Source organism: Aquarana catesbeiana, linkage group LG03, assembly GCF_042186555.1.
Source record: "Aquarana catesbeiana isolate 2022-GZ linkage group LG03, ASM4218655v1, whole genome shotgun sequence".
NCBI classification, from domain to species: domain Eukaryota; kingdom Metazoa; phylum Chordata; class Amphibia; order Anura; family Ranidae; genus Aquarana; species Aquarana catesbeiana.
Window position 1 is genome coordinate 534,020,991 of NC_133326.1, and position 15,761 is coordinate 534,036,751.

Genomic DNA, 15,761 nt, shown 5'->3' on the forward strand with positions numbered 1-15,761 from the left:
AAAGCGGAACTAAACCCATCGATTTAATGGTTTTAAAAAACAGTTACATTCCTGGAATGCCGGGATTGCTAACTGTCACATTTGCTTGTGTCCTCAACCAAACTGTCAAACCATCAAATGGCTGGTGTCATAACTGATCACATGTCAGTTGCAGATCAAACAGAAGCAGCTACCTTGGCTGTAAAGGATTCTGCTTTAAGGCTGTCAGCACATCGGTCTCTACAAACTTGGCAGTGCCTAAAAATGGGAGCAACAGAGTAGGTTGAGACAGTGTATTACTGGATTTTACACAGTTTAGGCACTTATTTTTAATGATTTACATAGCTATACCTGCAAAAGGGGCCAGCCTGAAGTGGTTTAGGAGCACCGCTGTATCTTGGCCTAGGCCGACAAGGCCCAGGCCTAGGGCGGCACTTTGCAGAGGGGCGCCAAAAATGCACCCCTCCCTGGAAGAAAAAAACAGCCTCCTCCTGCTCCCGCAAGAGTCCCAGTCGGCTTGCGATACACTTTTATTTTAGTGCCAGTCTTTTGGGGTGGACTGGGACGGGGGCAGGGTCCAGGAGACAAATCGGTCTGGCGCCTCCATAAAGCGGTCGCACTGCTGCCTGCCGGTATGATAATACTGGTCGGTGAGGACGTTGGGACAGACCTGCAGCCGCACTTAATACAACTGGTGGGCGCCAATACTAGTAAGTGTGGCACTGCAGGTCTTAGCAGTCTAATGCTACGCCTACCCTCCTCCACAGGATCCTTGGGAGGAAGTTCCCATATGTAACTTCCTCCCGGGCTCTGTGTCAATAGCGCGGAGAAGAGAGGAGGGAAGCCCCCAGGTATGTGGCGATGGCAAGCACGCATCATTTCAATATATATCATTCATTTAATTTCTTTAAACATCCTTGAGCGAGCATATTGAATTGCATCCTATACAATTAAGACTTTTAATTGTATAGGATGCAATAATATTTTGGACCTGCTCACCTATATCATATGTGCTATCACAATACGTCCCTGGATTAGTAAGATTACTCCTATCTTGTAAGATATTTGGACTTGTGTTTGCTGCCACTGATTTTTTTCACGTAATTGTATAATGACTAGGGACTTCTTAGTCATTATACAAATAAGTGAAATAATTCTATGATTACAATCAGTGGTAGCAAACACAAGTCCAAATATCTTACAAGATAGGAGTAATCTTACTAATCCTTTGACATATTGTGACATAGTGGCTGCACTGATGGCCTCTGATGAGGCGGCACTGATGGCCTCTGATGAGGCGGCACTGATGGCCTCTGATGAGGCGGCACTGATGGCCTCTGATGAGGCGGCACTGATGGCCTCTGATGAGGCAGCACTGATGGCCTCTGATGAGGCAGCACTGATGGCCTCTGATGAGGCAGCACTGATGGCCACTGATGAGGCGGCACTGATGGCCACTGATGAGGCTGCACTGATGAGGTGGAACTAATGAGCAACACTGATAAGCTGCACTGATAAGGCAGGGATGATATGTTGCATTGACGGGCACTGATGAGGCCAAAATTATGGCCACTGATGAGGCGCACTGATAAGCTTCACTGATGGGGCCGCACTGATATGCTGCACTAATGGACACTGATGGGCTGCACTGATGAGGCTGTACTGATGCACTGTACAAAATATGTAATAAGTTATAATATATAAGTTTTAATGTACAGAGAGGAAGAGGTGGAGCTCTATGAGGAAAAGGTGGAGTCTAAAGAGGAAGGGGTGTGGTTTACAGAAGACAGGGCGATACTTAAACAGGAAGGGGTGTAGCCTCAACAGGAAGGAGTGGGTCATATTTAAATTAGGGGGTGCACGAGTTTAGTCAGGCCTAGGGCAGCACAAAACCTAAATACACCACTGTCTAGGAGGACTTAATTTTCTGACTAAAGTTCCACTTTAATTTGGTGAATCTGATCATTTCAGCAAAGCCACTGCACTTACTGTTTATTGATGGGCTTCACTTGGTACCTGGAGTTGCTTTGTGTTTATGTTTACTAGTAATCCACACTTCCTCTGTGTTTCTGCAGGGGACACTCTAAGCTTGTAAAAGGTGAAATTGTGTTGAATTCCCAGCTGGAAGCAGATGAGGTCATTCTAGAAAAATTTGCCTTTTCTAATGCTCTTTGCCTCTCTGGTGAGTCTTATGACAATAAAATGTGGGGCAGAGTTTGTAAGACTATTGCTTTTTGACTGCTATGGACTGCCACAATAAAATTTTAATTTGTCAGGAAAAATGTATGGGGGCTGCCATTGCTGGCTCCATTCTGAAAATGCTAGCTATTTGGCTTTAAAAATTTGAGTCACAGACAGCCATTTTGTAAATGAGTGGCAGAAAATTGTAAGAATAGGCTTGCTGCTAGTCAGTGGCTCAGAAAACATTAAAGCCCAAGCATATGCATAACAGTCAGGAACCTACTTCCAATTTCAGACTAATTTTTTTGTTTTGCCATCCCCAAGCAGTTTAAAAAAATATATCTTCAATTTGAAGGTGTCCCCCACAGTACTTCATTTTCACTACAAGATGTCCTCAGTCTTCTGGGTTGAAGAAATTAGGAAATTTTGAAACACAGTGGTATGCAAAAGCTAGAAGATATTGTCACCAGTCGGGGGCTACGGCTGGCTGAACATATCCTGTGCCAACCCAACAACCATGCCACCTAGAATAAAGTAGAAACAGGGAAGACCGTCAACAACCTGGTGGCCTGAAAGCCATTGAGGGTCCATGGTATGCCCAATGCACCACATTTTGCAGGATTAACTATATCTGAGAGCCCAGAGTTGGGCTTAAGAAGAGAGGTCAGCAATGACAGCCTATGTAATAAGTGTACTTTAAAGTATCCATTGGAGAGATTTACTTTGATTTCCTGGCTAAAACAAGAAGTAAGAGGAAATCCCCACAAAATAAGGGAATTCCTTGGGGACCCCCAGGCCACTAGAATTAGTACCCCCATTGGAAGACTTCCCCTCTATTACTTTTTTGGGGACAATCCAAAATGTGGGGTTTTTCTTTCACTTTCAATGATAACGGTAAACAGAACAAATAGAGAGGGTGAATCTCCGGCAGCACAGGCAGCGATAAAAATTGAAAGGCGTGCTAATTCCTCTCCACTTTGTCCAAAACTAAATAAAAAGTTTTGCCTTTAGTAAAGTTTAGTTATAATTTAAAGCGGACCTTCAGTAATTTTTTCAACTTTCCATCTATTAAATCTTCTGCCCTTGTTGTTATAACTTTGGATAGTAAAACATTTCTTTTCCGCCAGTAAATACCTTATACAGCCCACTTCCTGTTCCTTGTCTGGTAAAAAGCCTAGGCTTATGACATCATGCACAGCTCTCTCTCTCACTCTCGTGAGAGTTTGCCAGGAAGGAAGGGGGGATGAGTCATAAGAGGGCCAATGTGAGCTGCAGGGCTGCAGATCTGGAGGTGTGCCTCTGTGTAAATCCAGGAAGTGAATAGGCAGCAGCTTCAGCTGCCCACAGTTAAAATGGCTGCAGCCAGACCTAATAGAGGGAGATTTCTGCAACATATTTGGCAAGTATATATAAAATATTATGCAAAGTGGTTGGAGGGAAGCTTCAGAATGGTAAAGATGTTTTTATTACAAATTATGTGAGCAGACTGCAGTTCCTCTTTAAGTCTCATGTTAAAAAAAGATACATTTTCCTCCTGCTCATTACTTTTTCCTGTTGGACCTGAGCATGTTATAGTTTTGGTACTTATGTAAGCTGCACTGTTTTGTTGTTTTATTGTATAGTGCCTTGAGCCAGGAAATGCCCAAATGGCTTTTACAGGCCATAGACAGTGCGGATTTCCCCCCAGCCCCCCCCCCCCCCCATCAACACAGACCGTGCTGACAGGGAAATCCATCCTGCCGAGGCATTGTATTCTCCCAGTGGTGGGGGGGGAAGGGGGGAAAACGTAAAATCTGGCAGGCTGGTTGTACCCAAGTTGATCAACCGATCAACTTGGTACATTCAGCCTGCCCATACACGTTCAAATCTCTATGGCCAGCCTTTATTTTATACTCTAAAAAATATAAAAGGCAATAAAAAATTATAAACGAATAATAAAAAAGGATACATGTTCAGTCTTGGGACGTTTGGTTGGTAACAATAGCTAGTTGGCCTGTTTTCTGTGTTTTTAAAAATCTGTATACATTTGAAACAGTTAATCAAATAGCTAACTTGATATTGTTCAGTGCTAAAAGCCAGTAATGTTTTTTTATTATTATTATTTATTTATTTCTTTATTTTTAAACAGTGAAACTGGCCATGTGGGAGTCTACCCTTGACAGATTTGTAGAGTCTATCCAGTCAATTCCAGAGGCAAGTCAAAGACTCCCCTTTAGAATATTGATATATGCAAATGTTCTATATGTATGTACCTATGATATTGTTAAACATATTTGAAGGGCATATGTAGATGTTTTGTATATCATGTATCACAATTACTTTAACACTGTAAAATACGTTTGTTATTTTTCAGATGTTGAAAGCCAGAAAAAAAGTCAAACTGACTCATGATGATGTAATGCAAAAAATTGGAGAGTTATTCGCACTAAGGTAAACTTATTAAATGCTTATTACAGACACTTGTCATAGGTATTATTATATACTTGTATATTATTATTATATATTATTAATATATTATTTTTATGGTTTTATTTTAAAGAAGTATATAAGGGCTTCACTCCGACAGCTAAATATAAAGTTGAAACATACAGTATGTTGGAAATGTTTAAACTGACAGATATTTATTTTTGTCCTTACTGTCTTCTTTTAGACACCGTATAAATCTAAGTTCGGACCTTCTCATCACACCAGACTTCTACTGGGACAGAGAAAACCTAGAGCTTCTCTATGATAAAACATGTCAGTTTCTCAGCATAAACCGCAGGGTCAAGGTGGGGTTTCAAATTTTAAATAAGTTAATTTACCTGAATGTTTGTAGTTTAGCATGGCATATAAAACACTGAAAGCAATTGCACCAAAAATTGATCTTAAGGCCTCATTCATACGCAGCATCTGCATGGACACATCTGTTTGTCCCAATTTGACAGCCATGCAGTTGCAGACGAGTAACCGGAATGTAGATGGTGTGCATTCGGGGGCCGCTCACCTAAATGGCTGATGCATTGGGATGAGCGGCTGTAGCACAACAAAGCTTTAGCACTCACTGTGTCCCACAACCAAGAGTGCATGTGTACTGCCCAGAGCGATGCTGCTCTCGTCAAGCAGGGAAACTTGACAAACACTACAAAGAGATAGAGAAGAGTGCAAACGCATAGTGCATTATCACGAACACCATTTTTATGAATAAAAATGCCAAAAACATACTTACAAACCTGAGAAGACAGAATCTCATCAAAAAATAACAACTCCAGCAGAAGTGATTTCCAAAAACGCTACGGTTGTAAACCTGATGCGTTTCATATAAAAGGCAGAAGTGTGATAGGTTGGATCAGCTCTGAGGAAACGCATCAGCTTTTCAACCACAGCGTTTTCATAAATCGCCCATGCTGGAGTTGTGATTTGACGAGCTTGTATCTTCTCAAGTTTGTGAGTATGTTTTTGGCGTTGTATAATAAAAATTGTGTTGGTGATAATGCACTAGGTGTTTGCACCCTTTTGTGTCTTTTTGCGGATGAGCGGCTGAGTCTGTGCAGCTGCTGCTTCCCCATAGACTTGAATAGGATGCCTGCACACAGCACCTGGCAACTCAAGCCACATAAAAGCAAGGTCTATTCATGGTCTACAGGTCTCAGCGCCCGTGTGAATAAGGCCTTAAAGAACCTCTGTACTGAAAAATATAGTAACCTGGTATCTGTACACGGTTAACACCTGTAAATGTAGTACTTAGTATATGAATCCCTCTTTTTATTAATGTTTGTCTTCACATTTACATGCAAAAACGGGCTGTTCAGCAAAAGTGACAGTTGCAGGGTTTGGGAAAAACTATATAACACTGCCTAGGGCAGGTGCTTACAACATCAGCTGGAGCTGAGTTTATTTTGTTTGGCACCTAAATCCATTTTAAAACTACTTGTCTATATAAAACTACTTGGTCCACAGGGTGACAACGTTGCTGCATGATTTCATTGGTGAACAATTTGTGTTGTCACACTCGTAAAGTAAGAGCAAAAATGATGGGTCTTAGGGGAGGTTCAACAGGTAATAAAACTATGTTACAGGGGGGACTATTGTAAATACTGCTGTGTTAGTGACAGACTGTACCTTTTAAGTTTGCTCAGAGCTCATCTTTAAATCTGAAATGTAATTTTCACAGCAGCAGTGAATGATATTTCAGTATTTTGTTTTTCAGCACTTAGAAACCTTTGCTACCCCTAACCTTAACCTGATCCACTTAACCCGTAGCTCATGCACTAAAACTTAACAAAACGTATAAATTAACACTTAAAGGAGTTGTAAAGGCAGAAGGTTTTTATCTTAATGCGTTCTATGCATTAAGATAAAAAACCTTCTGTGTGTAGCAGCCTCCCCAGCACCCCCTAATTACTTACCTGAGCCCCTTCTCTCTCCAGCGATGTCCACGAGTGTCTTAGCCGTCCGGGACCCTCCTCCTGATTGGCTGAGACAGCAGCAACGCCATTGGCTTCTGTGGCTGTCAATCAAAGTCAGTTAGCCAATCAGGGGAGAGAGTAGGCTGGGGCCGGGTCAGGTCAGGGCTCTGTCTGAATGGATACACAGAGCTGTGACTCGGCTCGGGTGCCCCCATAGCCAGCTGCTGGCTGTGGAGGCACTCGATGGGAGGAATGGGCCAAGAACAGTGAAAAGGGACCCGAGAAGAGGAGGATCTGGGCTGCTCTGTGCAAAACCAACTGCACAGAGCAGGTAAGTATAATATGTTTATTATTTAATAAACAAAAGAAAACGAGACTTTACAATCACTTTAAGCCTAGTACACACGGGCAGAATATCGGGTGGCATCAGGTGGTTCAGGTGGCATCAGGTGTGTGTCCGATAGAAGCTGGCCATTTGGCCAATGGCTAAGAGCACTGACCAGGGTGTTCTGGCGGAGGGGTTTCCCCCTGTCAGAACACAATAGCTCAGCGGGGGAAATCATTGTACTAACATCGCATAGTTTGTACAGTGGCTCCTCCCAAGCTCTTCAGTTTTGTTTTCGTTCAGCCCACTGGGTTGAACAAAAATAAAAGTATGTAACCGGCTTTAACCATACCTCAACACCTAACTTGTGTCCACCGCCAAAACAGTTTATAACACTTTTGACAGAGTAAAACCTTTATCTGAGTCCCACTGAGTAGATTTCCCTTCAACTTCTGTCCTAGAGACAAAACAGGAACTGAGAAGAAATGTCTTCAAATTGACGCTGTAGTTGACCCTCTCAGCACCTTCTGTCCGGCATCCTTTAAACCGAAAATTGAAGGAGCCAGACAGAAAATTCTTAGCTGAACAACGTCTGCATCCAATAAGGCACTGGCTATCAGAATATAACACCCGGCAGGGGAAATTTATCCATCCACGCTGTTTACCACGGATGAGGGAATCAATAGATTTTACTCATTAAGCCAGAGACATCTTAGGCTTCATGTACACTGCTACTGGTAAACTGACTTTTAGGAGCAGTTGGGCGTTTTTTTCAGCTGCCCCTGAGCTCTCCTCTATGTTATCTTATCAGTACATGTACACAGGGTCGTTTATAGTCATTTCTAGGCAGTTGACTTTAGAAGCTTTTTTTGGAAAGCAGAGTTGTTTGAAACGCCAAACACCTGTAACAGCTTGTAGACGCCGTCGTTTTTTAATTTTTGACTATTTTGAAAAAAAAAAGACATTTCTAAACGTAAACGCGGCAAAACGAAAGTTTTTAAATGTCGTTTACTATGTGTCAAGTTAAATCGTTCAGGGGAGGTTGTAAAACGTCCAGTGTACATTAACGTGATTGTAAAGGCTTGTTTTTTTTCTTTTTTTAAATAACAAATATTTAATACTTCCCTCCACTGTGCGGCTCCTCCCCGCATCAGATAACCCCGTAGGAGAAGAGCGCTCCAGAGTCCAGCATTTGTGTCCATAGACACTAATGCCGGACTCGCCCCGCCCCCCCCCCCCCCCCCCCGGTGCCTGCGTCATTGGATTTGATTGACAGCAGCGGGAGCCAATGGGTGCGCTGCTATCAATCTGTCCAATCAAGAGCCAAGAACCCCGGGCAGAGGAAGAGCACCTCTCTGCCGGGTGAAATTCCAGGGCTCAGGTAAGTAAAACGGGGGAGTCGGTCACTGCCAGGTGTTTTTTCCCCTTAATGCATAGGATGCATTAAGGGAAAAAAACACGAACCTTTACAACCCCTTTAAGCCTTAAAATATGCCTCTAAACACCGTAATGTGCATAGACACATAGGATAACATTGAGCTGCTTCTACAGGCAGGAAAAAAAAAAAAAACTCCTGTAGAAGCAGTGGTTTTTAAGCCCAGTGTGCATGGACCCTCAAGGTTTCACTACTAGGGGTAATGTGGTGATGCAGCCTTGGGGATGTCCTACAGAGTGCAGAAAGTTGTATAAAAAGTATATTCAATAAAAGGTATTTATTTATTTAGGTGATTAATGAAAAACTTCAACACTGTACAGAGCTTACGGATTTGATGCGCAATCATCTGAATGAGAAGCATGCTCTGAGGTTAGAATGGATGATTGTCATATTAATTACAATAGAGGTAAGTTTGAGAACCCTGAGATATAGGGCATTCTAGGCTTTTTAAATCTCCTTTGATTTTTTTTTTTTTTTGCAACAACTTCAACTTTATTTATTATTTATTTATTTATTAATAGTAGTGTTATGGGCAGCACAGTGGGATAGTAGTAAGCACTTCTACCTTGACGCACTGGGATCCTTGGTTCAAATTATGAGTACATGGAGTTTGCACATTATCCCTTTTCTTACATGGGTTTCCTCCGGATACTCCAGTTTACTCCCACACAGCAAAGTCATGGGGGTAGGTTAATTGGCTGCTGTCTAAATTGGTCCTAGTACAGTGGGGCAAAAAAGCATTTAGTCAGCCACCAATTGTGCAAGTTCTCTCACTTAAAAAAGATGAGAGAGTGACCTGTAATTGTCATCATAGGTATACCTCAACTATGAGAGACAAAATGTGGAAACAAATCCAGACAATCACATTGTCTGATTTTTGAAAGAATTTATTTGCAAATTATGGTGGAAAATAAGTATTTGGTCACCCACAAACAAGAAAGATTTGTGGCTCTCACAGACCTTAATCTTCTTCTTTAAGAGCCTCCTCTGTCCTCCACTCATTACCTGTATTAATGGCACCTGTTTGAACTTGTTATCAGTATAAAAGACACCTGTCCACAACCTCAAACAGTCACACTCCAAACTCCACTATGGTGAAGACCAAAGAGCTGTCGAAGGACACCAGAAACAAAATTGTAGACCTGCACCAGGCTGGGACGTGTCCCTCTGCTTAAGCCAGTACATGTCCGGGCCCATCTGAGGTTTGCTAGAGAGCATTTGGATGATCCAGAAGAGGATTGGGAGAATGTCATATGTTCAGATGAAACCAAAGTAGAACTGTTTGGTAGAAACACAACTCATCGTGTTTGAAGGAGAGAATGCTGAGTTGCAACCAAAGAACACCATACCTACTGTGAAGCATGGGGTGGCAACATCATGCTTTGGGGCTGTTTCTCTGCAAAGGGAACAGGACGACTGATCCGTGTACATGAAAGAATGAATGGGGCCATGTATCATGAGATTTTGAGTGCAAACCTCCTCCCATCAGCAAGTCCATTGAAGATGAAACGTGGCTGGGTCTTTCAGCATGACAATGATCCCAAACACACTGCCCAGGCAACGAAGTAGTGGCTTCGTAAGAAGCATTTCAAGGTCCTGGAGTGGCCTAGCCAGTCTCCAGATCTCAACCCCATAGAAAACCTTTGGAGGGAGTTGAAAGTCTGTGTTGCCCAGCGACAGCCCCAAAACATCACTGCTCTAGAGGAGATCTGCATGGAGGAATGGGCCAACATACCAGCAACAGTGTGTGACAACCTTGTGAAGACTTACAGAAAACGTTTGACCTCTGTCATTGCCAACAAAGGATATATAACAAAGTATTGAGATGAACTTATTCAGACGTCGCCTGGGGAGAGCACACATATATGCTTTGCAAGATGGATGGATGCAGTATTTATACTCTTCTGATCTGAACACACAATTACTTCAGCAACGCAATAAACTGCTCCTGCTCATTTGATTCCCCGTTGGGGGGCCGTTAAACGTGACCACTTGTAAGCCTCACAGATCAGGTTTGCCCCCTTGGGTTGAGGGCATGGACAGGTTCTCAGTGGGTCCGGGATCGTACTTGAGAGGATTATCTGGTTTTTAAAGAAGTCTCTGGTTAAGCGAGCCTTCCTGGCGGAAAGGAAATGTAAGGACCCCCTGAAGAAGACCATAACCTTTGAGGTCTAAATGCAATGGGGCATTTCCATACATCGGATAGTGCAATTTCAAGTGTAACAATGTATCACTCTTGATGTATAACCTTTCCTAGCCCAATTTGTCTTGCCTTGTATATACCAGAGCTCATATTTTAATTAATTTTTTATATGTGTTTTGTGTCTAATCATCCTTTGAAATAATAATAAAGAATCTGATTTTTTTTACAAAATATTTGACTCCTATTTGCTGCTAAAAAGCCCTGTGGTAAACTTTCCACTTTTTTCTTTTCAAAAATACTTATTTTCCACCATAATTTGCAAATAAATTCTTTCCAAATCAGACAATGTGATTGTCTGGATTTGTTTCCACATTTTGTCTCTCATAGTTGAGGTATACCTATGATGACAATTACAGGCCTCTCATCTTTTTAAGTGGGAGAACTTGCACAATTGGCGGCTGACTAAATACTATTTTGCCCCACTGTATGTGTTTGCATGCATGTTTGTACATGAGATGGGGACCTTAGCTTGTAAGCTGTCTGAGGTCAAGGACTAATGTGAATGTACAGTATGTAAAGTTCTGTGCAAATTGTTGGCACAGTATAAATACCTATTATACCGTGTGTGTGTGTATATATGTATGTATGTGTATATACAGTATCTCACAAAAGTGAGTACACCCCTCACATTTTTGTAAATATTTTATTATATCTTTTCATGTGATAACACTGAAGACATGACACTTTGCTACAATGTAAAGTAGTGAGTGTACAGCTTGTATAACAGTGTACATTTTCTGTCCCCTCAAAATAACTCAACACACAGCCATTAATGTCCAAAAAGCTGGCAACAAAAGTGTGTACACCCCTAAGTGAAAATGTCCGAATTGGGCCCAATTAGCCATTTTCCCTCCCCAGTGTCGTGTGACTCATTAGTGTTACAAGGTCTCCGGTGTGAATGGGGAGCAGGTGTGTTAAATTTGGTGTTATCGCGCTCACTCTCTCATACTAGTCACTGGAAGTTCAACGTTGCACCTCATGGCAAAGAACTCTCTGAGGATCTGAAAAAATGAATTGTTGTTCTACATAAAGATGGCCTAAGATATAAGAAGATTGCAAAGACCCTGAAACTGAGCTGCAGCACGGTGGCCAAGACCATACAGCGGTTTAACAGGGCAGGTTCCACTCAGAAAAGGCCTCGCCATGGTCGACCAAAGAAATTGAGTGTACGTGCTCAGTGTTATATCCAGAGGTTGTCTTTGGGAAATAGTTGTATGAGTACTGCAAGCATTGCTGAAGAGGTTGAAGGGGTGGGTGGGGTCAGCCTGTCAGTACTCAGACCACACTGCATCAAATTGGTCTGCATGGCTGTTATCCCAGAAGGAAGCCTCTTCTAAAGATAATGCACAAAAAAGCCCGCAAACAGTTTGCTGAAGACAAGCAGACTAAGGATTACTGGAACCATCTCCTGTGGTCTGATGAGACCAAGATAAACTTATTAGGTTCAGATAGTGTCAAGCGTGTGGTGGCAACCAGGTGAAGAGTACAAAGACAAGTGTATCTTGCCTACAGTCAAGCATGGTGGTGGGAGTGTCATGGTCTGGGGATGCATGAGTGCTGCCAGCACTGGGGAGCTACAGTTCATTGAGGGAACCATGAACGACAGCATGTAATGTGACATACTGAAGCAGAGCATGATCCCTTCCCCTCTCAGACTGGGCCGCAGGGCAATATTCAAACATGATAACGACTCCAAACACACCTCCAAGACAACCACTGCCTTGCTAAAGAAGCTGAGGGTAAAGGTGATGGACTAGCCAAGCTTGTCTCCAGTCCTAATCCCTTTTGAGCATCTGTGGGGCATCCTCAAACGGAAGGTGGAGGAGCGCAAGGTCTCTAACATCCACCAGCTCTGTGATGTCGTCATGGAGGAGTGGAAGAGGACTGGAAAATAATGGTGGCCACACAAAATATTGACACATTGGCCCAATTTGGACATTTTCACTTAGGGGTGTACTCACTTTTGTTGCCAGCGGTTTAGACATTAATGGCTGTGTGTTGAGTTATTTTGAGGGGACAGCAAATTTACACTGTTATACAAGCTGAACACTCACTACTTTACATTGTAGCAAAGTGTCATTTCTTTGGTGTTGTCACATGAGGGACTCCTATATCACACCTGCATACTTACTTCAGTCTCAGCCTGCCATGAGCTGGGGCTTTGTTAAAAGCATCCTGCTGTATTTCTCTCCCTGCATAGCAAGCAGTCTAATGCCCTGTACACACGGTCGGACATTGATCAGACATTCCGACAACAAAATCCATGGATGTTTTCCAACGGATGTTGGCTCAAACTTGTCTTGCTTACACACGGTCACACAAAGTTGTCGGAAAATCCGATCGTTCTGAACGCGGTGACGTAAAACACGTACGTCGGGACTATAAATGGGGCAGTAGCCAATTCCTTTCGTCTCTTAATTTATTCTGAGCATGCGTGGCACTTTGTGCGTCGGATTTGTGTACACACGATCGGAGTTTCCGACAACGGATTTTGTTGTCGGAAAATGTTATATCCTGCTCTCAAACTTTGTGTGTCGGAAATTCCTATGGAAAATGTGTGATGGAGCCTACACACGGTCGGAATTTCCGACAACAAGGTCCTATCACACATTTTCCATTGGAAAATCCTATCGTGTGTACAGGACATTATAGAGTTGCATAGGGCCATCTCCAGAGTATCTTCTATCTTGGTAGTCTGGAGACACTTTGCGTTTTTATGCAAGGCATGAAAAATAAAGGCTGGGTCAAGCATTCAGGTTTATACATCAGCAGGCCAAGATTTTTCCACGGGGTAGTCTTATCATGTGTACACATTCAATCACCTTCCTAAATCTGTGTGAACATGTGCTACCTCCAGTGACTGTCAGTGCTTGCTGACACTATGGAGAATACACTGTTGCACACTACCCATTTACCCAAGACACTGACTACACTTATGAAAGATCTTTCATACAAGTAAGGTAAAATGATTCTTTCATATGAATTAAGAGAAGTGCGGGATTTTCTAGATTTTCTACTGATGTAGATGCAGCATCAATCCATTGCTGCATCTGTCCCCTGCTGCCTCTCCACCGAGAACTGAGCGATCAAATACAGCTGACCGCTCAGTTCTCGGGTCTGGCTCTGATTGGCCGAGTTGGAGATCATGATGTAATCAGTCCGCCGCAGCCAGTCAACCCTATGTATTATTTCATAGAAAAAAACTGCCTCTGAATGGCTGAGCGCTGCTCCGCTCGACTCTGTTTTTTTTTCGGGGTGTAAGATGGGAAGTCTCTGTCTCACAGCCGGGAACCCAGCACTGTGTGCTGTATGTAGTTGAAGCTACATACAGTTCATACAGCACTTAGAGCCAATGCAGCAAATGAAGGAAATAGTTTGTTTGGACCAGCTTGGTCCAAATGAATTATTTAAAGCGGTAGTAAACTCCAGTGCACAAATCATTTGCAACTATGAGGCCACCAATTTATAATTTTTAAAACACCTTGCAATCCGATTTATCCACCTACCATGCCCATTGCTTCTTTTCCAGTGTAGATTTGTTTCTATGTATCCCAGCTGAAGCCTTCCTCATTTTAGCTCCTGTCTGCTTCCTACCCTCAGCATAGTTCTGCCCTTCCTCTGCATCTCACGCATGTGCAGTGGACCTGCTCGCTCTGTTGATGCTGACCGCTGAGTAATTACCTGCTGATGATTCAGGCACAGGAGGAATAGACTGACAGCCCACGAAGCATGCCATAAATGACGTCACCGATGCGCATGCATCGGTGACGTCATTGAAGTAAACATCTGCAATTTTTTCTAAAGGGCGCACATTGGAGCAATATTATTATTATTATTATTAACGATTTATATAGCGCCAACAGTTTACACAGCGCTTTACAATGCAGAGGGGGGACAGCACAATTACAGTACAGTTCAATAAAGAAGGTACAGGAGGGCCCTGCTCGTAGAGCTTACATTCTAAAGGGAGGGGGTGTAAATTACATGTAAATTACTCTAGGCAGCTTTACATGAGGAAAAACTATTGAATTAGCGTTTACTTCCACTTTAAAGTGACAGGAAACCTAGAGATCAGCTTTAAATGTTCAGTTAATTATAGTTCACTTTTACGGTTTTATTGTTTCTTTGCTATGTCTTACAGGTCCTGTTTGAGCTTGGGAGAGTCATTTTCTGAGATCTGCAATCAGGATTATCAGTGTTTTATGGTTTTTAACCATAAAAAAGGACAAGAAATACAGTCCTCAATGGACTATCCAGGGGATATCATTACTTCATAATAAATTGAATCGATATGCAGTTGCCTCACTGATCCAGACAAATGCTCCTCTTGTAAAAACTTTTATATGCACAAAGTATTTCAGTAGGTGCTTACTCACGCTCTTTAGAATATCCCTAAAGCTGGAAATATACTTTCAAGTTAGTTCTTGTCGGCAAGTGCAAACTGATATACTGTGTGCACATAACCCCATAAAGCCCCCCAAATGGGCTGGAGGATGCACTACTGGCTGATCAGCCTGGAACTTTTATAAAACCCATGCTGTTTGGTTTTTTTAACATTTTTTTTTTTGTATTTAATTGTGACCAAAGTGAAAAGAATGCCTTTAATTATATTTTAATTTATTATATGAAGATTTACTTCTTCAGTGTTTAGGTAGTTTGAGTGCTGTAATTGAGTGTCATCATGTTATATTGGAAACCAATATAACATATATTCCTTTTTTTTTAATATTCAGAATGTATTAGTATTTATAATTCTGTCTGCACTGTGAAATAAAGACCATTCTTTTTACAAATAAAATATGACTTATTATTGCCAAAGTCCATGTTACATAGATTCCGTAGTCTCTTTTGGGTTTATGTAAGAGTTAAAGGTTCATTGTGCCTCATTCACATCTTTAAATTTTTTATTCTTTCTGTCTCATTTGTGTTTGTGGAATGTAAGCACTAAAGAAACATATTCAGTGCATCTCTGCAATACACACTACACCTTTCCCCATATTTTGCCTCTTTAAAAATGCTGTGAATTAATCAAAATACCTGGTGATCCTACCATACATCCAGTGTGCTTTTAAAGTGATCCTAAAGGTATCAACATGTTATACTTACCTGCTCTGTGCAATGTTTTGCACAGAGCAGCCCCGATCCTCTTCTTTTTGGCCCCTTTCCCCTGCCGAGTGCCCCCAATAGCAAATCTCTTGTTATGGGGGCACTCGAGCAGGCTCAATTTCAGGCTGTGGTCCTGTGATTGGA

General features: G+C 42.2%; 1 protein-coding gene across 4 annotated transcripts in view; it reads left to right on the forward strand.

Annotated features, from left to right (window-relative positions):
• RMND1 (required for meiotic nuclear division 1 homolog) overlaps nucleotides 1–15,306 on the forward strand; it is a 35,314-nt gene extending 20,008 nt beyond the window's left edge. For 2 of the 4 annotated variants that reach the window (XM_073621311.1, XM_073621312.1), the window contains exons 7-12: nucleotides 2,055–2,161; nucleotides 4,289–4,353; nucleotides 4,514–4,590; nucleotides 4,811–4,931; nucleotides 8,598–8,714; nucleotides 14,653–15,306. In XM_073621311.1, coding sequence (XP_073477412.1) covers nucleotides 2,055–2,161; nucleotides 4,289–4,353; nucleotides 4,514–4,590; nucleotides 4,811–4,931; nucleotides 8,598–8,714; nucleotides 14,653–14,685 — 520 coding nt within the window. In that variant the 3' untranslated portion in view covers nucleotides 14,686–15,306. The remainder of the gene's footprint in view (nucleotides 1–2,054; nucleotides 2,162–4,288; nucleotides 4,354–4,513; nucleotides 4,591–4,810; nucleotides 4,932–8,597; nucleotides 8,715–14,652) is intronic. The other 2 variants (XM_073621313.1, XM_073621314.1) reach the window with 1 other exon arrangement.
• Nucleotides 15,307–15,761: the final 455 nt, after the last annotated feature.